This window comes from Nerophis lumbriciformis, linkage group LG26, assembly GCF_033978685.3.
Source record: "Nerophis lumbriciformis linkage group LG26, RoL_Nlum_v2.1, whole genome shotgun sequence".
Lineage (NCBI taxonomy): Eukaryota > Metazoa > Chordata > Actinopteri > Syngnathiformes > Syngnathidae > Nerophis > Nerophis lumbriciformis.
In genome coordinates, this window is record NC_084573.2 from 40,563,889 (window position 1) to 40,589,802 (window position 25,914).

At 41.1% G+C, this 25,914-nt stretch overlaps 3 protein-coding genes across 3 annotated transcripts in view; 2 read left to right on the plus strand and 1 right to left on the minus strand.

Annotated features, from left to right (window-relative positions):
• The first annotated feature begins 1,768 nt into the window (after positions 1-1,768).
• LOC133623628 (uncharacterized) lies at positions 1,769-8,957 on the plus strand. The gene is made up of 2 exons (XM_061986868.2): positions 1,769-1,887; positions 6,813-8,957. Exon 2 carries the CDS (start codon positions 6,863-6,865, stop codon positions 8,207-8,209), a length of 1,347 nt encoding a protein of 448 aa, XP_061842852.1. The 5' UTR covers positions 1,769-1,887; positions 6,813-6,862; the 3' UTR covers positions 8,210-8,957.
• Positions 8,958-15,447: 6,490 nt separating this feature from the next.
• LOC133623626 (uncharacterized) overlaps positions 15,448-25,914 on the plus strand; it is a 47,020-nt gene continuing 36,553 nt past the window's right edge. Inside the window, exon 1 of the mRNA XM_061986865.2 lies at positions 15,448-15,508. The gene's annotated coding sequence lies outside the window, so the exon portion shown is untranslated. The remainder of the gene's footprint in view (positions 15,509-25,914) is intronic.
• LOC133623624 (uncharacterized) overlaps positions 17,080-25,914 on the minus strand; it is a 36,396-nt gene continuing 27,561 nt past the window's right edge. Inside the window, exons 3-4 of the mRNA XM_072916300.1 lie at positions 19,033-19,239; positions 17,080-18,738 (exon numbers count right to left, since the gene is read on the minus strand). Of these exons, the coding sequence (XP_072772401.1) occupies positions 17,780-18,738; positions 19,033-19,239 (1,166 nt within the window). The 3' untranslated portion in view covers positions 17,080-17,779. The remainder of the gene's footprint in view (positions 18,739-19,032; positions 19,240-25,914) is intronic.

Below are 25,914 nucleotides of genomic sequence, written 5' to 3' on the forward strand. Positions count from 1 at the left end.
TTCCCCACACATACATATATATATATATATATATAATGCCAAAGGAAATTTAAAAAGAACATGAAAACCTCCCACATTCTAAAATACATTATAAAAACGATTAGTATCAAAGACAAAAATAATATCATGAGTGTAATATTTATTTTGTTTCTTTTTTTTCTTTCCTTATGCTACTGTTGTTTCAATACATTGTTAAATATTTGAATATTTTTACGAAAATAAGTTGTATGTCTTTGTTTTGAAAATGTAAAATGGACAAGTTTACTTTGATTTTCAGAATGTTGAAATAGTTGTACCGGGGGTGGAAAAGAGCTGCTTACTTTTTCTCTCGCGAGATCTGACAAGACTGCGCGCGAACCAAACACGGCGAGGATAAAGCAAGATGGCGTCTGACGGTGAAGACGTTATTGCAGTCGTCACAGTTCAGTGTTCTTAATCTGTGCGTCCATGTACACATATATGTCCTTTATTACACTCTATTAAATAGAGTCATAATAACTGTTTGTATATTAGTCTGAGCGCACTTTGATGCTTCTCCAGCTAGCTTAGCGTGCTAGTTAGCTTAGCTTGTTAGCTGCTAACAAAGAGAGATGAAAACACATCGCTAAGCAGAGATCAAGTGTGAGTGTAAAGTGTTGTGATTGTGTGAAAATGTGCGAAAGAACCATAGCAGAGTACGAGGAGGAACTTTGTCCAACAAAAGAGGAGAAGGAGCGACAACATGAAAAACATCAAGTTGTGTTACACACAACAGGTTTGTTTACTTCTTACTCTCACATCTTTACTAACTTTATATTTATTATTAACACTATTCCTAAATATATTGTCTATAGGAAGATGAATTGTCATGTGAGGATGATGCACTGATTGTTTTATGTTGTTCATAAAAACGAGACAGTTTCAGACACACAATATTTATGAGAGGTTGATGTTCCTCTCAGTTTGTAACAATGTGTATCAACATGTTTACACAAAACTCACACAGTCACCGGGGGAATATTCCAGAGAGCAGGTTAAGTGCAAAGTCCTGAGTATGTAAAGCTCGAGAGTTTGACCTCCAAAAATAAGAGAGGTAAGACAAAGTCAGTCAGTTACCATGGTAACTGATGCTGTAAACCTAGCCTGCTAGCTGACAGGTTTGACAAGTTATGTGTGTAAAAGCTATACTGCACTCAGCATCAAGAGTTGGAATTGGGGTCACCATAAAAAATATTCCCGGGTGCGGCCACCGCTGCTGCTCACTGCTCCCTTCACCTCCCAGGGTGATGGGACAAATGCAGAGAATAATCTGGCCACACCTAGTGTGTGTGTGACAATCATTGGTACTTTAACTTTTTAATGTGGCAGTGATTGTGGAAAAAACAAAGCCTGATCTAAAGATGACATCTTGATCTCATACCATCTCAAACCAATTGGCCGTTCATTATTAAGTGAAATGTCTTATAGTCGCTTAAATGTGTCTTTCACCAAGCGACATTATGTTTTATCCAGTTACTCGATTAATCAAAAACATTTCCAGTAGAACACTTGATTAATAAAATGTTCAATAGCCACAGCCCTATATTTCATGTACAATTTAATATTTAGCATGTAGGAGTTAAAATGTGTTTTGTTTGTGTCCTGTAGACATCCATCAGCTGATTGGACACCAAGAAGAATGTCTCCCTCATCTGCAGGGGGACAGTTTCACTTTAGAGGATCCACAGCCCTCACATTTTAAAGGGGACAAGGAGGATCCACAGCCCCCCTATTGTGAAGAGGAGGGAGAGTTTCCTGTAGGGCAGGAGGAGGCTGATGTCAGCAAGTTTCCACTGCCTGTTGTCTCTGTGAAGACTGAAGAGCATGAAGACAAAGCACCTGAGTCCTCACAGCTTCATCACAGTCCAAGTAAGCACAACATCCACATATCATCTCATACAATGTTTGTGACACATGTTCATCCGGGGGCCACATTTATGACTAAAGATGGAGATATACTTGCTTTTTAAAAATGAATGCTCATCAATCATCAACAGTGTAATTGCTGGGGTGTAACCATGTGACCTAGAGGCCGTCCTCCTTACCTTGATTGATTGATTGATTGATTGAAACTTTTATTAGTAGATTGCACAGTGAAGTACATATTCCGTACAATTGACCACTAAATGGTAACACCCCAATAAGTTTTTCAAGTTGTTTAAGTCAGGGTCCACGAAATCAATTCATGGTACAAATATATACTATCAGCATAATACAGTCATCACACAAGTTAATCATCAGAGTATATACATTGAATTATTTACATTATTTACAATCCGGGGTGTGGGATGAGGAGGGTTTGGTTGATATCAGCACTTCAGTCATCAACAATTGCATCATCAGAGAAATGGACATTGGAACAGTGTAGGACTGACTTGGTAGGATATGTACAGCAAGTAGTGGACATAGTGAGTTCAGACAGCATAAGAACAAATATATACATTAGAAATACATTTAATTATTTACATTTGATTATTCACAATCCGGGGAGGTGGGATTAGGAAGAGGGAGGGTGTTAGTCAAGGGTTGAAGTTGCCTGGAGGTGTTGTTTTAGTGCAGTTTTGAAGGAGGTGGTCACGTGGTCAAATGAAGGCAAACATTCAATATGGCTACTGTTTATTTACCCACAGCAGCACACATGTCAGCATATTTCAAAGGTTTAGTGGTGAAGATTAGGGATGTATACCAAGTACCATTTTATTTTAGTACTAGTTCCTGATTATGTCGTCCATGAGGACCGTGAAGATTCTGGACTAACGACACAACTATTTATATTTTTAATTCCAGCTGACTGACGTAACTATGACACGTTGTCACATGGAGTTCAGCTGCCGCTGCTACACATTAACATCAGCTTTGAATAATGACAAATAAGGAAGCAACAACACGCAGAAGTTTGATGTGTGTGTTATTGACAAGAAGATGACATAACTGCATTTCACCTTGCACTGCACACATAGTTGACTTCTTTAAGACTTCAAATAAACAGCTGTTGATAAAAGACTTCCCTGCTCTGAGATGTTACACAACATCATGTTGGAGGTGTTCAACCTTTGTGATAATAGGAATGCTCTTTAAAATGCCTTTTTTACACTTTTTTATTTCCACAAATTACATGTAGTACCGATAAGAGTACCGATAAATACTGGTATCAATAAAGAATGTCGATCAGGGTATCATATCGATAAATTATTAACGATTTATATCCTTACTGAAGATACAAGCCAGATATCTTAAAAAAATAATATCAACGTTTATTTGGATTTAGTTACTTCTCTGCTGTCCAGCAATGTCTCAATCAATCTAGTTTATTAGTACTAATTAGCTAAGTTTTCTTGTCTTTCTAATGTTTTTCTTTTGACAGCCTCCTCGCGGTAAAGTTGTCCAAGTGCAAACTATTTGTGACTGATAAAAGTTTCGGCGAATCAAAATTTAAGAAATTGTACCGGAAAGTTTATTACTTTTGAAGACGATAAATAAAAACGCAATCTGAATCAGAAATACTTTAATAATCCCAGCGGGGAAATTAAGATGGCACCTCTAATGCCATCTCCCTGAGCACCGGCTCCATCCAGGGCTGCGTCCTGAGTCCACTGCTGTTCACGTTGATGACTCATGACTGCTGCGCCAGGTCCACAACTAACCACATTGTGAAGTACACGACAGTAGTGGGCCTCATCCGTGACAACAACCACATGGACTACAGGGAGGAGGTGAAACATCTGCTTGACTGGTGCAGAACCAACAACCTGGTCCTGAATGTCAACAAGACCAAGGAGATCATGGTTGACTTCAGGAAGCACCAGTCCAGCCACGCTCCACTCTACATCAACGGCACAGCAGTGGAGATAGTAAGCAGCACCAAGTTCCTGGGGGTGCAGATAACTGACAATATGACCTGGTCCCTACACACCGGAGCTCTTGTAAAAAGAGCTCAGCAGCGCATGCACTTTTTGCGTGGGATGAAAAGAGCACAGCTCTCTCAGCACATTCTACAGAGGCACTATAGAGACCACCTGCATCTCTGTCTGGACTGGAGCCTGCAATGCCTCAGACTGGAAGTCTCTCCAGAGAGCGGAAAAGATCATCAGGACTCCTCTTCCTCCTATCCAGGAGATGGCAAAAAGCCGCTGCCTGACCAGGGCTCAGAAAATCTGCAGAGACTCCTCCCACCCACACCAAGGACTGTTTTCACTGCTGGACTCTAGAAAGAGGTTCCGCAGCCTCCGAAGCAGAACCTCCAGGTTCTGTAACAGCTTCTTCCCTCAGGCCGTAAGACTCTTGAACGCATCATAATTATCTCCTCAATTCCCCCCAAAATGGATTAACTCGCTGGAATAAAAAAGACAATATAACATACATCCATAAACGTGGATGCATATGAAAAAGTGCAATATATTTATCTGTACAGTAACCTATTTATTTATTTATATATGCACCTTAGTGCTTTTTTTATCCTGCACTACCATGAACTGATGCAACGAAATTTCGTCCTTATCGGTACTGTAAAGTTCACATTTGAATGACAATAAAAAGGAAGTCTAAGTCCAAGTCTAAGATTTTCAGCACAATCCCATTCAAGAGCAGACAAACATTACAGGGAGACAGAACAGGATCGCTGACGGCTCTGCCAACTTCTGGCGACCCTTTCAAAAAAGGTGAGAAACAGGTAAATGCTGGGAAGGGGTGAGAGAAAAAAATTCAGTTTCAGGCTGGGCCCCTGGACAGGGGGTCCAGACTGAGGCCAAAGAGAAAAATAAACTCATAGCCATAGCACACATAAACATGTGTGTTAGAGGGAAACATCAAAGAACACAAAGGACATTAAAGACATTAAAAGAGCAATACTACACACAATAGTCAAACAACAACAATAACAAAAACATATAGACTGTGGTGGCCTCTGTGGTGTTCCACGTCATCGTCTGCTGGGGTGGGGGGAACATGGCCAGAGACAGGAGCAGACCCAACAAAGCAACCAAGAGAGCGACTCCACCCTCGGCTGCCCACCAACTCTCGGCCAGTGTCCAGTCCGCACGGATGAGCGAGGATACGTCCAAGGAGACCGAGGTGTCCGATACCTGCTCATTCAGCCAAGACACTGTGAAGCTTGTCCATCCCGGCTCTCAGCGCCAGCTCCACAGTCCTGTCTCTTCATCCGCATCTCCTCCTGTCTCTCCAAACGGACTCTGGTGTGGCAGAGACCCAGCAGCTGGTCTCCATGGCCAAAAGGCTCCCAGGAGGCAGATCCAGAAGTTCACAAAAACTTGTCACACAGTCCCAAAGGGTCCCCAACCAAAAGGCAAAAAAAGCCCTGCATGAAAACAAGAAGGAAACATCCGGAACACAAAAGGATGACACAAGAGCACAGAGCTCCTGACACCAGCAGCCACTACAGCGGCGCCATCTTGGGGAGAAAAAAACCGGGGATGTAAATTTGAGCCGGTTATCTTCTCCAAGTCACGACACTGACATTGTCTTTGTGACTCCCGCTGACGTGCCGGTCCTCAAGTGACGGCGTGATAAGAGCGCACCGTCACAATAAACAAAACAAAACACCGGCAGAAAGCAATAATCCATTAAAAAAACAAGCAAACTGGAGTTTTGACCCGGAGAAGGCAGGTCGGTTACAAAAACTAAAAACTCTGCATCACAGGGACGCGCGGACTTACGGAAATGCACGTCCTTTTTCATTTCAATGCGTAAAAAGACATAAAAAGTGTGTTAACGCCAACACTGGTTATTAATGTGACTATCAGACAGCAGTCATTTGCATTAGACAATATTCTAATATAGGTGGTAGTGTTGGAACCATACCAATATTTTGGTACCGGGACTAAAATGAATTCGGTACTTTTCTAAATAAAAGGGGACCACAAAAAATTGGATTATTGTCTTTATTTTAACAAAAAATGTTAGTGTACTTGAAACATATGTTTATTATTGTCATTTAGTCCTTCAATAAAATGTTGAACATACTAGACAACTTGTCTTTTAGTAGTAAGTAAACAAACAAAGAGGGTCCAGCCTTAGACTGATACTTTTTTTTTTACTCTTCCCCCTTTCCCAATGTCACCTTTTTTCCCACCTTTTTTAAGGAGCGCCGTAAGTGGCTGATCCGTTGGCGGTCCCGTCTTGTCCCCCTTGTAACGTATGTCTGCTCTTAGTGGGACTGTGCCCAAAACTACTTTCAGTTCTTATGTGTCTTGTACATGTTAAAGAATGGACAATAATAAAGCATCTTGAATCTTGATTTCCATTGGCAGAAAAACAAGCCCAGAGCATAATACTACCACCACCATGCTTGACGGTTGGCATGATGTTCCTGGGATTAAAGGCCTCACCTTTTCTCCTCCAAACATATTGCTGGGTATTGTGGACAAACAGCTCAGTTTTTGTTTCATCTGACATCACATGGACAAAGATAAGACCTTCTGGAGGAAAGTTCTGTGTAATACCACAAGATAACGTATAGTATCATTAATTTATAGCCAAACATATTATTTATTTTATAGATATTTTCAAAGCAGAATAATGTCCTTAAGGCCCTCTGGCACCCCATGGGGTAACCGTAAGGTCTGGGCCTCTTAAGACCTCACTGTTGGTGCTAAACGACCTGTTTCCTCCCTTTTTTTCCGAATTTGAAAGCAAATGTTAATCTACATATAACCGAATCGTAAAGCAGAATTGAAAATGAAATCTGAATTGGTAAAATCTTATCAATATCGCTCCTAACATGTGACTGAACAAAGATGGATTCCTCTCGAGCATGTTTGTCTTCTTGTGTCCTGCAGACATCTGTGAAGAACATCTTCTCTCTGAGCAACACAAGTGGAGCTTCAGGATGGACAAGGAGGAGCCACAGCCCTTCCACATTAAGGAGGAAGAAGAGGCGCCACATACATTACAAATGCAAAAGGAGGAAAATAACCCACTGACCTCCCATTTTAAAGAGGAAGAGGAGGAACACAGCATCAGTCAGGAGGGACAGCATCTTGAATGGTTGGAGAAGTTCCCAGTGACTGGTGTCCCTGTGAAGAGTGAAGATGATGAGGTCAAAGGTGAGAGAGAGGCGGAGCCTCCAAGCAGCAGCTCAACTCAACACATGACAACAGAAGCTGATGGAGACCACTGTGGAGGATCACAAGCAGACAAGCTCTTAGCTCCACTATCAGATAGTGAGGACACAACGTCACACTCTCCTGACACTGATGATGAACACTCTAAAGATGATGCAACATGTCACACTGACAACACACACTTCACATGTTCTCACTGTGACAAAACTTTTAATGACCATTGTAACCTGAAAAGACACACAAGTACACACACCGGAGAGAAACTATTTTCCTGCTCAGAATGTGGTAGAGATTTTAGACTAAAATACATGCTGAAAGAACACATGAGAATACACACTGGAGAAAAACGTTTTTCATGTTCAATCTGCGGTAAACATTTTACTCAACGGCACCATTTGAAAAGACACATGAGAACACACACTGGAGAAAAACCTTTTTCCTGCTCAGAATGTGGTAAAAGTTTTGTAATAAATCAAAGTTTAAAAGTACACATGAGAACACACACTGGAGAAAAACCTTTTTCATGTTCAATCTGCGGTAAAGACTTTACTCAAAAGCACAATTTCAAAACACACATGAGAATACACACTGGAGAAAAAAAAACTTCATGTTCAATCTGCGGTAAAGATTTTACTCGAAGGGACCATTTCAAAGCACACATGAGAATACACACTGGAGAAAAACCTTTTTCATGTTCAATTTGCGGTAAAGATCTTACTCGAAGGGACCATTTTAAAGCACACATGAGAATACACACTGGAGAAAAACCCTTTTCATGTTCAATTTGCGGTAAAGATCTTACTCGAAGGGACCATTTCAAAGCACACATGAGAACACACACTGGTGAAAAACCTTTTATATGTTCAGTATGTGGTAAAAGTTATATAGAAAGACACCAATTAAAAGAACACATGAGAACGCACTCTGGTGAAAAACCATACTCCTGTTCAAGCTGCAACAAAAGCTTCTGTCACCTAAAATCTTTTAAAGCACACATGAGAACACACACAGGAGAGAAAGTGTTGAGTTGCAGTGTGTGTGGTGAAATATTGTCTTCTAAGTACCAGTGTAAGAAACACAAGTGTGCTGGTGAGAACAGCAGCAGCAAATGAAGATGCAGGATTTGAAATAAACTGTCAAAACTTTCACTTTGACTTTCTAACAACATCAGCACATATAACATATGTGACATCATTGTTGTGTGTGTAACACAATCTTGTTAATATGATTCTAACATTTATAGATTAGACACTTCAGATGAGTGCTTTTATTTCAGTCAAGTACATGAGTTAATATACACATTTGTGTACTTTAAAATGAACAGAACAATTTGACTGAAAAGGTGAAAATAAACAGTACAGAAAATATGTTACATACAATAAACATTTTATGTGTAGATATTCATAATTCATTTTTATACTTATTCATAATAGTGTTTTATATATGTTTTTTGAAATAATGATGGGTTACATATTTTATTTTCTAATTGTAGATGATTCCATAGATGAACTCCTTTATATGATGTACATATTTGTTTTACATGTGTTCATACCTTTGCTTTTGAGTACTCATAAATCCCTCTTAGTTCATATTTACTGGTTCACATCTGAAACATCTTCTGGACCACTTCTGGAAGCATATTATTATTGACTTTATACATCATTTGAGCAGTTGTCTTTCATACAATTTTAAAATGTGTGACTTTATGAATCATTTGTTGGGTCTCTATAATCCATTCTATTAATTGTCTTTATTACTCTCTTGTGTAATATGAATATTGTTGTGTGATTGTTTTATATGTATGTCCCCAGACCTTTATGCAATAAACAATGTATGCTTCAACTAAAGTTGGGTACAATAAATGTAGTTAATATTTGTAGGTGTGTATTTTATTATATTTATTATCGCAGTCAATTTTTTAAATGTTTTCTTTATACGACTTACATGTAGTTTCCAGCTTACTTCATTATCTAGACTAAGTCAGCCTGGAGGATGTGTGTAATGTTGAGATGTATTGGAGATGTCTTGGTTTGTTTGGATGTTGTCAACCTGTCAATTGTTCTATTCAAACATGTTGTCAGATCTCGCGAGAGAAACAAGCAACCAGCTCTATTACTTCTTCTTACTGGCAGTTTGCAGCCATGACTTGAAAGGTTCATACTGCCACCTACTGGACTGTAGAATGTAGTGTGGGCCATAGGACAGAAGGAGGAAATCCCGTTAAGAACCTGTGGAGGGCAGCAATACACCTAAGATCTTCTACTAGTCTGCTGGAAATAGAAAGAAGAAGAAGAAGAAGGAGGGAAAAGCAAGGTCTGGACCCGGACGAGCGTTGGAGGAGGATCGGAAGAGGAAGTGAACCAAGGAGCGGTGGCTGACAGTGAGACTGCCAACCCTCCCAATTTTTCCGGGAGACTCCCAAATTTCAGTGCCCCTCCCGAAAATCTCCTGGGGAAACCATTCTCCCAAATTTCTCCTGATTTTCACCCGGACTCCAATATTGAGGGTGTGCCATGATGGCACTGCCTTTAACGTCCTCTACAACCTGTCGTCGCGTCCGCTATTACTCAATACAGACAGCATGCCGGCCCAGTCACATGTTGTATGCGGTTTCTACAGACACGCGTAAGCGACTGCAATACATACTTGATCAACAGCCATACAGGTCACACTGAGGGTGACTTATAAACAACTTTAACGCTGTTGCAAATATGGACCACAGTGTGAACCCACACCAAACAAGAATGACAAACACATTTCGAGAGAACCTCCGCACCATAACACAACATAAACACAAAAGAACAAATACCCAGAATCCTTTGCAGCCCTAACTATTCCGGGCTACAATATACACCCCGCTACCACCAAACCCCGCCCACCTCAACCCCCCCCCCCCTTCCATAGCCCGAATTCGGAGGTCTCAAGGTTGGCAAGTACCGGTATGAGTGAGAGTGTCTGAGTCTTTTTGGCGGTTGAGCATAAAGTGATTTGTGAGTGGATGAAGATGGAAGGGGATAGTGAGGGGATGGATGAGGAAGGTGTGGTATACATTTAAATCAGATCAAGACATGATTGACATTAGTTTGATGACACTGCTTGAGGGGTTAAAGAAGGACATTGGAGAGGTGGAGATGGCGAAGGTGCTCAGGGACGGACGGCTTTTGATCAAGTGTAAAACTGGAGAGCAAAAGAAGAAAGCAATGCGGTTGCAAAAGCTGTGCAACAAGATCCATCCATCCATTTTCTACCGCTTATTCCCTTTTGGGGGCGCGGGGGGCGCTACAATCGGGCGGAAGGCGGGCTACACCCTGGACAAGTCGCCACCTCATCACAGGGCCAACACAGATAGACAGACAACATTCACACATTAGGGACCATTTAGTGTTGCCAATCAACCTATCCCCAGGTGCATGTCTTTGGAGGTGGGAGGGGCCTATCCCCAGGTGCATGTAATAAAGGAAAACATCAAAGTGGGAGAACGAAAGGGGGCAAGAGGAAATCCTGACAGGAATCCCAAGAGGAGAACATTTAGATGATTTGAAAATAGAAATAAAATGGGAAATGTCACAATGATGAAGAGAATGATGGCATTTAGAAACGGAGAAAAGACGGAGAGCGAATCTGTGCTAGTGCAGTTTGTGGAGGAAGTCCTCCTGGAATTAATCATGATAGACTTTTTAAGCTTCTACGTTAGAGCTTACGTCCCACACCCACTACCTTCTTTCATGTGACAACGCTATGTAGTGTGTGTCATGCTAAGTGGGCACATAGTAGTGTGTGTCATGCTAAGTGGGCACATAGTAGTGTGTGTCATGCTAAGTGGGCACATAGTAGTGTGTGTCATGCTAAGTGGGCACATAGTAGTGTGTGTCATGCTAAGTGGGCACATAGTAGTGTGTGTCATGCTAAGTGGGCACATAGTAGTGTGTGTCATGCTAAGTGGGCACATAGTAGTGTGTGTCATGCTAAGATGAGATGTGGAGGGGAGCATGAATGTGGAGACAATGAACAGGTCAAGTGTTGTGACTGTAGGGGGAATCACACAGCAGTGTCATAAGGAAACAGGCAACAGAAGTACAACAAATGAGAGTAGAAAGAAATATTCCATACGCAGAGGCAGTTGAAGTAAGACATGAAGAAAGTGGAGAAGAAGACAGAAGTGAGAATAGTTGAAGTAATAAAAAACAACAAATACAAGAACTTCCATGGACAAACTAGTTGTGTTCCTGGCATATGTAATAAACGGCAGAGAACAGGCAAGAAATAAGACTGAAAAGATCAAAATAGTCGTCAAAGCAGCAACAAAGTTTTTAAATATAAAAGAAGTATCTTGGGAACAGGTGCAAGGTGAACTACAGAGAGTAGACGAAATGGAGTCATGTGACCACAATCCAACGCCATGTTGATTGTTCAGTGGAATGTCAGAAGTCTAACAGCAAACGGACAGGAATTAAAGGGATATGTTGGGGAAAAAAAGGATCTGGAAAAGGAAATGAATCCAAATGACAGCATTTGTAATGTTATAAGTCCCAAATCACATGTGAGTCACACACGGTCTGGTTCTAGTAGATCAAGCACCTCCTCAGAGGCTGAAAGGGCTGCCCTCGCTGTCTGCTCTGCAGCTCTAAAAGGAAAACATGCATTGGAAGAGGAGGAGGAAAGGATAAAAAGGAAATTGGAAGAGGAAGAGGAGGAGTCACAGATGAAAAATAAATTGGAAGAGGAGAGAGAAAGGATGAGAAAGAAAAAGTAAATGCTGGACTTGGATGGTCAGTTGGCAGCTGCTGGACGCTCCCAGCGGACACTGAGCGCAGGATACAGTCCTTTGAAAGCAAGTGTTCCAGAAGAATGTTCCATGTATCATACAGTGAATGATGATGTTAGACAGCTAGTTAGCACCCATGCTGGCCAACAGGAAGCTCTCCTCTCAACAGTTAAACGTGGCAAGCTGACCTGGTTGGGTCATGTGACAAGGCACACCTCCCTGTCAAAGACCATCCTGCAGGGAACAGTAGAGGGGAAGCGGAGACCAGGCAGGCAGAGAAAGGCCTGGATGGACAACATCAAAGAATGGACTGGCTGCAGCTTCCCAACCCTGCTACCAACAGCAGAAGATTGTGAGCGCTGGAGATCCCTGACTGCCCAAGCATCCACCATGACACCCCTACGGCCTCCTAGGCCATGGGATGAGTGAGTGAGTGAGTGAGAGAGATGCGAAATTAGCAGTTTTAAAAGCTCCCAGCCTTCATGCTCCCTCACATAGAACATCTGATGGCATGAACTCCTACTTAAAGAGAACCAGTCACTCTCAACCCCCAGGCTAAAGACTATCAACCCCCCACACAGCAGCAGTCAAGCCAGGCTTCACCACCACCTCCACCACAGTCTATACACCATCCATCTGAGCAACAACAAATAGCAGCATGGCAACTACAACATAGGACACCACCTCCCTTTCAACCACCCACATTTTGGCAAGAGCAACAGTCCATGCTTTCACACCTTAAACCCATTCAGGTACAACCGCAACCACCACCCTCTTTACCAAAACAGCAGCAGGTCTGTTGGAATACAGTACAGGACCATAGCCTGACAACCCACATGGACCCCCTGTACAGCAATCAAGGCAAGCTAACATTTCCCCTCCAACCAACTGTACGTGATTTATTGCACAGGCAAAATGAGATTGCAACATTGCAAATGTTCTCATCTACTCCCACCAAGGGAGATTCCCTATTTTGATGGCGATCCATTACTGTACAGAACCTTTGTCAGAGCATTTGTGCAAGAACACAAGCAACAAAGGAGACTGTTTGTACTATCTGGAAATGTACACTAAGGGTCAAGCTGAAGAACTGGTGCGTAGCTGTCAACACATGCCCCCAGATAGAGGCTATGACATGGCAAAGTATTTGTTGGAAAAACACTTTGGTGAGCAGTAGCAGAGAACAGCAGCTTACATGGAGAAAGTGTTTAACTGGCCTCTGTTGAAGTCTGAAGATGTACGAGCTCTGCAAGCCTACTCTCTTTACCTTGGAGAATGTTGCACTGCCATGGAAAACGTGCAGTACATGCAGGAAGTTAACATGCCAGTTAACATAAACTGTGATCTTCAAGCTGCCGTACACGCTGCGAGAAAGCTGCAGAGTCTCTGCATGCAACATATTGGAAAACCACCATCGCAGACCTCAGTTCTCAGACATTGTTGCATTCATTGAGCGACAGGTGAAAATAGTCTCTGACCCAGTCTTTGGAGACATTGAGAATGCAGCACAGTGTACAGAAAGTAAACCTGTGACAGGAATGAAATCACAAGGTAAACCCAAATTCCAAGGTAACAGTTTTGCCACGACCATTAATATCGAAACCCCTGAAGCGGAAGATCAAACCAGATTTAAAGCTGCTCCAAAGCAAAGTGCATCTGCTCGTATCACACGCCTGTGTTTGCTGCTCTACAATTCACGCTCTTGAGAAGACCCACAGGGAGAAGAGAACTTTCATAAGACAGAAAGGAATCTGTTTTGGGTGTCTTCATGTTGGACATCTTAGCAGGCATTGTGACAAGCGCTTGACCTGCAAGGTCTGCAAGCAAAACCATCCAAGTCTGCTTCTTATTGGTCAGAAGGAAAGAGCAAGCAACATAAATGCAAACCAAAATAAGGCAAGGGAACTATCTGTGAGCAATGCACAAGTATCTCTGCAAACATGTGGACAAACGGGAGCTGGTAACGGAAATGGAATTGTGTCAATTGTGCCTGTGCAGATAAAGTCCAGCAAAGGACACACAGTCATACAAACCTCAGCATTCCTGGATCCGGGCAGCACAGATACATTTTGTTCTGAAAGCTTGATGACAAAGCTCAACTTGAAACAAAGAAAAATCAGTCTCCTAACCATGGGCCCAAAAACATCAGTTTCCAGTTACTTGCTGACGGACTTAAAGATTTCCAGCCTCACTGGGCAACAGTTCTACGACCTTCCCAAGGTCTACACCCAAAGAAGGATGCCCGTAACGACAAGCAACCTCATCAATGAAGAGGAGTTGGCTAAATGGCCATACTTGGATGGCGTCACTCTTCCTCGTATTCAAGGCGATGTCGAGCTAGTGATTGGGACATATGCATCTAAACTGCTTGAACCCTGGGAAGTGGTCAACAGTCGTGGAAATGGACCGGATGCCGTTAAGAGCCTATTGGGGTGGCTCATTAATGGCCTTCCTCATTACAGTGAGAAGAGGAGTAAGATACTACTATCAACAGAATCTCCATAACAAAGCTGGAGGAGCTGCTGCACAATCAATACAACCATGATTTTAACGACGGGTCATCAGAAGACAAAGAAGAAGTGTCTAGAGATGACATGAAGTTCATGAAGGTCATGACTGATTCGTACACTTTGGAACTGCCCTTTAAAAAGAAGGATGATGTGTCTCTGCCCAACAATCAGTGCCTTGCTCGGCAACGCATACTTGGTCTGAAAAGGAGCTTTGGGAAAGATGCAAGATTTCAAACATCTGATGTCACAAAATGGCGCATTGAAAATCCTGCAGACAGAGCCTCAAGAAGAGTTCAAGTGGATGAGTTAATGACTCACAAAGGATGGATAGAAGGCCCTGAGTTTTTGAAGAAAGAGAGGAAGAGTGGCCAGCTGATATCTTGGAGTATGGGATTGCAGCGGAGGACACTGAGGTAAAAAAGGAGCTCAGCACCAATGCAGTTATTGATACTCCAAGTGCTACTCACCAACTGATCACTTACTTCTCCCATTGGAAACGGTTGAAGAGGTCAGTTGCCTGGATCCTGAAAATAAGGACTCTACTGGAGATGAGTCAAAAGAGGAAACTACTAAGTGCTGACAAAGTGGATCAGGAAATGATGCGCATTAAAGCTGCACGGAAACACCAAACTCAAAGATGATTATTATTTGTTTATTTTTATGGCTCCATTGTTATTATTTTGAGTTGTTCATGGCATCCTGTTCTTCTCAATTAGGGGCCGCAGTGTTGGAGCCAAATTTCCTTATTTGTTTATATTGTTTTTATTTTGTTTTCTCTGATTGATGGCTGGCCTCAGTTCATGCTGAATTTCCCTTTTGGCAGATTGCTCCGCCCACTTCCTGTTGAGAACCAGGAAGTGTAGCCTCCTTTAATTGGGTTCAGCTGGGAACACTCGGGGGCGATTGCATGGAGGACAAACAGTTTTGGAGCGTGTGGTGTGTGGTCAGGTCTCGCTGCTGTGACAATGTCATTCAAGGTCAGCATACATTATGTTCTATAACCTACATTTCATTTCATTTTCATAGCTTGGAATAAACAGATTGTCATATCCAAACACATTTCTACAGAAGTGGACATTCAATCATTTGCAGGCGTCAAAGTGGTCAACACAGTCGTCCTCAGTATCAGCCCAAAGGTAAGGGCTTTACAATGATAATAAAATGATTGTACAAATGTGATGAATTCATCTTGATACTGTCCTGCCACAGTGAAGATGTTTACCTTTCAAAGGGCAAATTCCTCCCAGGGTCTTTTGTCCTAATGACTGTCTGGATAAAGTGAGGAGACTATAATTTAGGAAAACAATTTATTTGACAAATGGACTAGAAGAAGTTACACATTTTTACAGGTAGCTAAATTGGACAGAACACCTGCATCATCTTCTCAACAACACCCACATTCTTACATACAACATGTTTAAGAATGGCGGTAATAAATAAATATAATGTTAGTAAACATGTGAGAGTAGGAAGTAAACAAACCTGTTCTGTGTAAAAATACAGAACTATAATTCCCACCTTTAGACTTTCTCCATCACACGCCATCTTGCTTTTTCCTCCTTCTTCTTCTTCTTTCTATTCCCAGCAGACTAGTAGAACATCTTAGGTGTATTGCTGCCCTCCACATGCTATTAACAGAATGTCCTCCTTCTGTCCTATGGCCCACACTACAGACTTGGACACAAACAGGACAGAAAGTAAAAAGCAGCTTTAAGGAGGTCAAAAGAAAATGTATGCATTCTTTCCAACGGCCGCTGGGTGGCAGCAGAGGCTCCATGTATTACCTAAAGAAACATTTGACTTCTGACCTTTCCACATTATTTATCTCATCTTTACTGCTGGAGTTCAGCTCACTGAGGATGTTAGCTCCATTTTGGTATTTTAATTATCTTGAATTATTCATAAACAGGCTTAAAACAAACCATTATTATCATCACTGCCTCATTTTATTCCCACTCTCTACTAATTCAAACAATTCTAGCACAAAAACATTCAGGATGTTCATACAAACAATATTACACATCCCCAAACGTACCACTTTATTATGGTATTAATATCATATATTATTACATTGAATATTCACATGTTTATAACAGTGCTGAACATTTTAATTTCCCCTCTGGGATTAATAAAATATTTCTGATTCTGATAATGACATCACTCTCATAAAGCCTTTAAAGCTGAATATGTTTTTAATCATAGCTCAGCTTCACAATGTTGGAATATTGACTGCTGATATTAATATTCTTCTATGGTTTAGAATATTACACTTTACTTTTTCTTTGCTCAAATGAACAGGATGAAAGTGTCTTTAATTGTCACTACTGAGTGTAACTATATATAATTATGTATATAATAATCTTACATTCTTCACCTTCATTACCGCTTGATTTAACTCTCATCTTATTTTATCCAGAGAGAACTTGACCATAAAAAGATGGCTGCACATCAATAAACTGTCACTAAACTTCAAAAAAAACTAAATGTATCATATTTGGAGATTGTAAAAATGTAAAACACAAGTTATGATGGATAATATTGAAATGGAAGGAATAAAGGTAATCACATTTTAGGAGTTAATATAGATGATGAAGTAAACTGGACACTACATATAAATCATAAAGAAAACATTTTAAAAAATGGAGTGCAATACTAAACAGAATAAAAGAAATACTTACAAATATTAACTACAATTATTGTACCCAACTTTAGTTGAAGCATACATTGTTTATTGCATAAAGGTCTGGGGACATACATATAAAACAATCACACAACAATATTCATATTACACAAGAGAGTAATAAAGACAATTAATAGAATGGATTATAGAGACCCAACAAATGATTCATAAAGTCACACATTTTAAAATTGTATAAAAGACAACTGTTCAAATGATGTATAAAGTAAATAATAATATGCTTCCAGAAGTGGTCCAGAAGATGTTTCAGATGTGAACCAGTAAATATGAACTAAGAGGGATTTATGAGTACTCAAAAGCAAAGGTATGAACACATGTAAAACAAATATGTACATCATATAAAGGAGTGAATCGATGGAATAATCTACAATTAGAAATTAAAATATGTAACACTTCCTTATTTCAAAACGCATATACAAAACACTATTATGAATAAGTATAAAAGTGAATTATGAATATCTACACATAAATTTTTTATTGTAACATATTTTATGTACTGTTTATTCTCACCTTTTCTTTTCAGTCAAATTGTTCTGTTCATTTTAAAGTACACAAAAACTCATGTACTTGACTGAAATAAAAGCATTAAATAAACATTTACTCTATATATGTTATAAGCATAATAACAAGATGGTGTTAGACACACAACAATGATATCACACATGTTATATGTGCTGATGTTAGAAAGTTTATTTCAAATCCTGCATCTTCATTTGCTGCTGCTGTTCTCACCAGCACACTTGTGTTTCTTACACTGGTACTTATATGAGAATCTTTCACCACACACACTGCAACTCAACAATTTCTCTCCTGTGTGTATTCTCATGTGTGCTTCCAATTGCTGTCTTTGTGTAAAACTTTTACTACATACTGAACATATAAAAGGTTTCTCTCCAGTGTGTGTTCTTATGTGTATGTCCAATTGCTGTCTTTTTATAAAACTTTTACAACATACTGAACATATAAAAGGTTTTTCTCCAGTGTGTGTTCTCATGTGGCTTTTCAAATGTTGTTTATAAGTAAAATCTTTACCGCAGATTGAACATGAAAAAGGTTTTTCTCCAGTGTGTATTCTCATGTGTTCTTTTAAACTTTGATTTATTACAAAACTTTTACTACATTCTGAGCAGGGAAAAGGTTTTTCTCCAGTGTGTATTCTCATGTGTGTTTTGAAATGGTCTCTTTGAGTAAAATTTTTACCGCAGATTGAACATGAAAAAGGTTTTTCTCCAGTGTGTGTTCTCATGTGTACTTTTAAATTTTGATTCATTACAAAACTTTTACCACATTCTGAGCAGGAAAAAGGTTTTTCTCCAGTGTGTGTTCTCAGGTGTGTTTTGAAATGGTCCCTTCTAGTAAAATCTTTACCGCAGATTGAACATGAAAAAAGTTTCTCTCCAGTGTGTGTTCTCATGTGTCTTTTCAAATTACTAGATTTAAAAGTTTTGTCACAGTGAGAACATGTGAAGTGTGTGTTGTCAGTGTGACATGTTGCATCATCTTTAGAGTGTTCATCATCAGTGTCAGGAGAGTGTGACGTTGTGTCCTCACTATCTGATAGTGGAGCTAAGAGCTTGTCTGCTTGTGATCCTCCACAGTGGTCTCCATCAGCTTCTGTTGTCATGTGTTGAGTTGAGCTGCTGCTTGGAGGCTCCGCCTCTCTCTCACCTTTGACCTCATCATCTTCACTCTTCACAATCACATGGAACTCCTCCAACCATTCTTGACTGATGCTGTGTTCCTCCTCTTCCTCTTTAATGTGAGGGCTCAGTGGGTCCTCTTCTTCCTCTTTAATGTGAGGGCTCAGTGGATCCACCGCTTCCTCTTTAAAATGTGGTGTCAGTGGGTCTTCCGCTTCCTTTTTAAAATGGGGGATCAGTGGGTATTTCTCTTCTTTCTTAATGTGGGAGGGCTGTGGCTCCTCCGTCCGCATCCTGAAGCTCCACTTCTGTTCACTCTCACCTTTGACCTCATCATCTTCACTCTTCACACTGATGAGGTGTCTCTTGTCTTCCTCTATGAAATGGGGGGACAGCCGCTGTTTTTCTTCAACTTCAAAGTGAGGGGGCTGTGGCTCCTCTTCTTTCACGTGGAGGTGCTGTGACCTCTTCTGCTCCATACTGGAGGACCCCTCCTGCTGCTCAGGTGGACGATATTTTTCACAGACGTCTGCAGGACACAAGAAGACAAACACATGCTGGGATGGAAATAGATAAGATTTGACCAATTCAGATTTCATTTTCGATTCTGCTTAACGATTCGGTTATTAGTGGACTCACTTTTGCTTTCACATTCAGTAAAAAGGAGAAGAAACAGGTGGATTAGCATCAACTTTGACTAGTTGAGAAGTAACATGAGCGTACAAAGCCAACAGTGAGGTCTTAAGAGGCACAGATTTTATGGGTCCCCCATGAGGTGCCAGAGGGCCCTAAAGACAATATTCTGCTTTGAAAATATCTATAAAATAAAAATAATTTGGGCAAGAAATTAACAAAATACTACATGTTATTTTGTGGCAATTACAAAAGAATGTCCAGTATAATTCTCAGGGCATTCAATCAATCACAACTGGACTGTTAAACTGAACATATACTGTATACATAAATATACAGTATACCGTATTTTCCGCACTATTAGCCGCACCTAAAAACCACAAATTTACTCAAAAGCTGACAGTGCGGCTTTTAACCCGGTGCGCTTTATATATGGATAAATATTAAGATTCATTTTCATAAAGTTTCGGTCTCGCAACTTCTGTAAACAGCCGCCATCTTTTTTCCCGGTAGAACAGGAAGCGCTTCTTCTTCTACGCAAGCAACCGCCAAGGTAAGCACCCGCCCCCATAGAACAGGAAGCGCTTCTTCTTCTACTGTAAGCAACCACCCGCCCGCGTAGAAGAAGAAAAAGCGCGCGGATATCACTGTACGTTTCATTTCCTTTGTGTGTTTACATCTGTAAAGACCACAAAATGGCTCCTACTAAGCGACAAGGATCCGGTTCATGAAAAGACGCAATCTCTCCATCCGCACACGGATTACTATTTCACAGCAACTGATATTCCTGTGAACCGCACTGTGGATACAACGGGAGCACGTACGGTGAATATTCGCACCACAGGGAATGAGAAGTCATCCTTCACTGTGGTTCTAGCTTGCCATGCTAATGAAACTTCCACCCATGGTGATATTCAGAAGGAAGACCTTACCAAAAGAGACCTTTCCAGCCGGCGTCATCATAAAAGCTAACTCGAAGGGATGGATGAAGAAAAGGTGAGCGAGTGGTTAAGGTAAGTTTAAGTTTACGCGAAGAGGCCGGGTGGCTTTTTTCACGCAGCTCTGTCCATGTTGATATACGTATGTTTGTGATTGCACATTTGCGTACATTTTGGGAGTGAACAGAGTTGTTAGAACGCTGGTTTTTAATATATTATTAAAGTTTGACTGACCTATCTGACTGTTTTTTTGACATTCCTTTAGCGCAGTTAGATGCGGCTTACAACACCGGGCGGCTTATAGGTGGACAAAGTTTTGAAATATGCCGTTCATTGAAGGCGCGGCTTATAACCCAGGGCGCCTTATGGTGCGGAAAATACGGTATATATATATACATATATATATATATATATATATATATATATATATATATATATATATATATATATATATATATATATATATATATATATATATATATACCCCGCCTTCCACTTGATTGTAGCTGAGATAGGCTCCAGCACTGCCCGCAACTCCGAAAGGGATACGCGGTAGCAAATGGATGGATGGATGGATATATATACATATACACATGCATATATACAGTCCTGATCAAAAGTGTACATACACGTGTAAAGAACATCATGTCATGGCTGTCTTGACTTTACAATCATTTCTACAACTCTTATTTTTTTGTGATGTAGTGATTGGAGCACATACTTGTTGCTCACTAAAAAACATTCATGAAGTTTGCTTCTTTTATGAATTTATTATGGCTCTACTGAAAATGTGAGGGTGAAAAGTATACATACAGCAATGTTAATATTTGCTTACATGTCCCTTGGCAAGTTGACCTGCAATAAGGCGCTTTTGCTAGCCATCCACAAGCTTCTGCTTGACCACTTGACCACTAAATTGGTGCAGTTCAGCTAAATGTGTTGCTTTTCTGACATAGACTTGTTTCTTCAGCATTGTCCACACCTTTAAGTCAGGACTTTGGGAAGGCCATTCTAAAACCTTCATTCTAGCCTAATTTAGACATTCCTTGACCACTTTTGAGGTGTGTTTGGGGTCATTGTCCTGTTGGAACACCCAACTGCGCCCAAGACCCAACCTCCGGGCTGATGATTTTAGATTGTCCTGAACAATTTGGAGCTAATCCTCCTTTTTCATTGTCCCATTTAAAGCAGCAGTTCCATTGGCAGCAAAACAGGCCCAGAGCATAATACTACCACCACCATCCTTGACGGTAGGGATGGTGTTCCTGGGATACCGCCATGACGGTAGTGTGACATAAATATGCGACGCGTCGACGCACAAAAACGGCGTCGACATATTTATGTAACCGATGACGTCGACTACGTCGACGCGTTGTTTCAGCCTTAATGGAGTGATGGTTTAATATCGTATAAACGCATGCTTACCTTAGCTAAAGCTAAATATTACTCAAAGAAGAAGCATTTAAGTTCTATCTTAAAACTCATTTGTATACTCTAGCCTTTAAATAACCCCCCTGTTAGACCAGTTGATCTGCCGTTTCATTTCTTTTCTCCTCTGCTCCCCTCTTCCTTGTGTTTGGGGGGGTGGGGGGGGGGGGGGCACAGGTCCGGTGGCCATGGATCAAGTGCTGGCTGTCCAGATTCGGGACCCGGGGTGGACCGCTCGCCTGTGCATCGGCTGGGAACATCTCTGCACTGCTGACCCGTCTCCGCTTGGGATGGTGTCCTGCTGGCCCCACTATGGACTGGACTCTTACTATTATGTTAGATCCACTATGGACTGGACTCTTACTATTATGTTGGATCCACTATGGACTGGACTCTCACTATTATGTTAGATGCACTATGGACTGGACTCTTACTATTATGTTAGATCCACTATGGACTGGACTCTCACTATTATGTTAGATCCACTATGGACTGGACTCTTACTATTATTTTGGATCCACTATGGACTGGACTCTCACTATTATGTTAGATGCACTATGGACTGGACTCTTACTATTATGTTAGATCCACTATGGACTGGACTCTCACTATTATGTTAGATCCACTATGGACTGGACTCTTACTATTATTTTGGATCCACTATGGACTGGACTCTCACAATATTATGTCAGACCCACTCGACATCCATTGCATTCGGTCTCCCCTAGAGGGGGGGGGGGGGGGGGGGTTACCCACATATGCGGTCCTCTCCAAGGTTTCTCATAGTCATTCACATCGACGTCCCACTGGGGTGAGTTTTTCCTTGCCCTTATGTGGGCTCTGTACCGAGGATGTCGTTGTGGCTTGTGCAGCCCTTTGAGACACTTGTGATTTAGGGCTATATAAATAAACATTGATTGATTGACATTCAGATCTGCACAAGGAGTTATAAAGAGTGACAGGTAATAATGTCATTGTTACACCTGTCCAGCTGTTCGGTCCAGTGCAGACTGCTCTCATATGAAACGTATCTCAACTGCATTATGCCAGTTATTTGAAGTAACACAAACTAATTAATAACATTTATTAAAAAGTAATTCCGCTAACAGGGCTCGAATTTAACCACGGCAACCGTGACAAAAGCCGCGAGTGCCGTTGTGACTTTCCGTAATGCCCTAAAAAATTGACCAACATCGACGACAAGAACATGCTGTGATGTGACCGCCCTTGACTTTCAAGTTCAGGAGTTAATTGGGCTGTATTTCCAACTAGGAATTTCCCCCATGTCCCTTTAGGGGTGTTGTGGCAAAATGTGAATGCCTGCCAAAAATGTATTTCCTTCGCTTGGTGTGTCCACAGTGGATTACTAGGTGTGAGACAAACACTTTATCTTCCTGGTTATTGTATCGCTACGTGTTTGACATTATTAAGACTTTATCGTGCCCGGAGAAGGACAGTTAGCCTCTTCTGTGGTATTGATGAGATTTAAAGGAGTGTTGTTAGTCCCATGGTGATGTGATAAAACCTCTTTCTTGTTTGGAAGATACACACAATTGTAACTGTTATTTCTTCCTGCACATAATAAATATGTACAACGTGTTTGGATGTATTCATTTATGTAAAATTGTCATTAAATGTAATATTTCCTGACAAAAAGTGATTCGACGTAATATTTTGATATTTACACATCGCATATTTACACACACGTATTTTACTAGAATACCCTTATGAGAATTACATATATCAACGTCTAGTACCTACTGTACTGTTTACTTGTTGAAATACCCTTTTTAGAGCAAATATCTACCCAAATGGCCACTTTGCTGCTGCCAAAAATGTATTTCAAGTAATATTTTGATATTGACACATCTTATCTCTGCATATTCTACTAGAATACCCTTATGGGCATTCCATTTATATAAATCAAGTACCTACTGTACTGTTTACTTGTTGAAATACCCTTTTTAGAGCGAATAACTACCCAAATTGCCACTTTGCGGCTACCAAAAATTGATTCCAGATAATATTAACAATAATAACAAAATTGTCAGAATAATTGTATATAAGTTATAACACAACTTTGTGTTCCATTGAGTTCAGGTCCCTTGCGAGAAGACAAAAGCTGTCTTTTATCTTATCAAGCAAAAGGCTTGTAAAACTCCACTGTGTGCGATAGGATGCGACATGGAGGTGTCGGTTTCTTTGATCTATTGACAGCCACAGGGAGACCTTGTCCTGACCCGAGATCTACAAAGCGAAGAGGGAGCAGACCTGACGCAGCTCCAGGCACCTTTTCTTTGAACTGTTTATGACCGAGTGCAACAGCTGTTTATGACCCCCCTCCCTTTAGAAACAGCTGCAGCTTTGTAATCAGAAAAGGCCCATATAAAAGACGATGCGTGGAACTCCCTTGTCAGAGCGTGGTGGGAAACTGTATGAAGTTGCAGCCCAGACGTTTCTCCTAATGAGCTAAATTGAATCCTGTCTCTGTTTGATTTCTTTGCTTCTTGTCTTGTCTCATAGATGTCATCAGTGTTTGAACCTGACAAAAATGTCAAAGCATTTCTCTAAAACACAATATTATACATTCTGAAAATGTAAACGATAGCAAGAATATACCTACAAATTTCGGAAAATTTCACTAGCAAACACTTTGTTTAAAAGGTTTTTACTGTACCAAAATTGTAAATAACTAAAGAAAAATCACTGATAAACACTGGAAAACTGTCACTGAATGTCTTAGTGTGATGTCATTCTGTGACAGACAAATGGTACACCGTTTCCACATGGTGAGGACATTGATGGTCTGACTCACTGTCTTACGGATTACCTCAACTTCTGCGTAGACATGACCTGCCCTGCTAAGACTGTTCGGTGCTACCCTAATAACAAACCCTGGGCAACACAGGAGGTTAAAGCTGTCCTCAACAAGAAGAAAGCTGCCTTCAGGAGTGGAGACAGGGAGGCAATGAGAGCAGCAAAGCGGGAGGTGAAACGACGCGTGGGGAAGACTAAGGACAGCTAAAGGAAGAAGCTGCAGCAGAACAACATGAGGGAGGTCTGGGAAGGTGTGAAAACCATCACAGGCCACAAAACAAAGACCAGAGCAGTAGGGGGGACAATAGAGAGGGCCAATGAGTTGAATAACTTCTTCAACTGGTTCAACCAGAACGTGTCCTCCCCACCCCCCACTCCTCATCGCAGCCACCCCATCTTCTTCTCCCCCCAACACGCCTCCCCCCAGCCAAGGCTGCACCCTCCAACTCCTCCTCCTCCTCCTCCTCCACCACCTCTACGCAGACATTAGTCATCTCTGTGGACCAGGTCAGAGGTCAACTGAGGAAGCTGCATCCTAGAAACTAACTGGTGCGCACGACATATCTAAAAAAAATGTGTACCCATGTCCCTTAAGGGGCTCCGTAATTTTTAAATGATCAGCATGTCATCTTTTATGTGACATTGTTATTCAAATAAAGATTGCAAAAAAGAAACATGCAGGAACATAACTGACGTAAAACAAGTAAAAGGAAGTGACGTTGTCTTTGCGCACGCGTGCATTGATCATGTCTTCCTGAACCGATCGTGCAGGGATTCTAAAACGGTGGTACATGTACCACTAGTGGTACGCCAAATTTCATTTAATTATTTAAGTACAGTGTTTTATTTTCCTACATGCAAACACAGTGTTACTGTTCAAACTGTGTGTAATGTTTGTGGCCCCCTGACACTCCTTCTCAACTGTTTATGCGACGTCAAGGCTTGGTTAGCCCAGAATTTTGTAATAATGAATGAGGGGAAAAACGGAAATTTCAGTTTTTGGTCCGGCCCTCACTGACTTGAGACCATTGCTAAATGATGTGCGTCCCAAAGTCACCAGCCTTGGCGTCACTATAGACAGCCATTTTAAACTTGACAAACAAGTCAATGGCGTTGTGTTTTTATCATCTTTGTCTTTTAGTGAAAGGTAAAACCGTTTTTATCTTTGAACCTTTTTGAACAAGTGGTGCATGCTTTTATTTCAAGTGGCCTGGACTACTGCAATGCACTTTATGCTGGCATTAGCCAAAAAGCTCTCTCCCGGTTGCAGTTAGTCCAGAACGCGGCAGCAGGACTTTTAACAGGGGCCAGGAGACGCAAGCATATAACCCCAATTCTTCAGAGTTTGCACTGGCTCCCTGTTCATTTTACAATTGATTTTAAAACCT

What these genes read in the sequence shown, in the direction of transcription:
- LOC133623628 (XM_061986868.2), top strand. Translation starts at nt 6,863, where the DNA reads ATGGACAAGGAGGAGCCACAGCCCTTCCACATTAAGGAGGAAGAAGAG.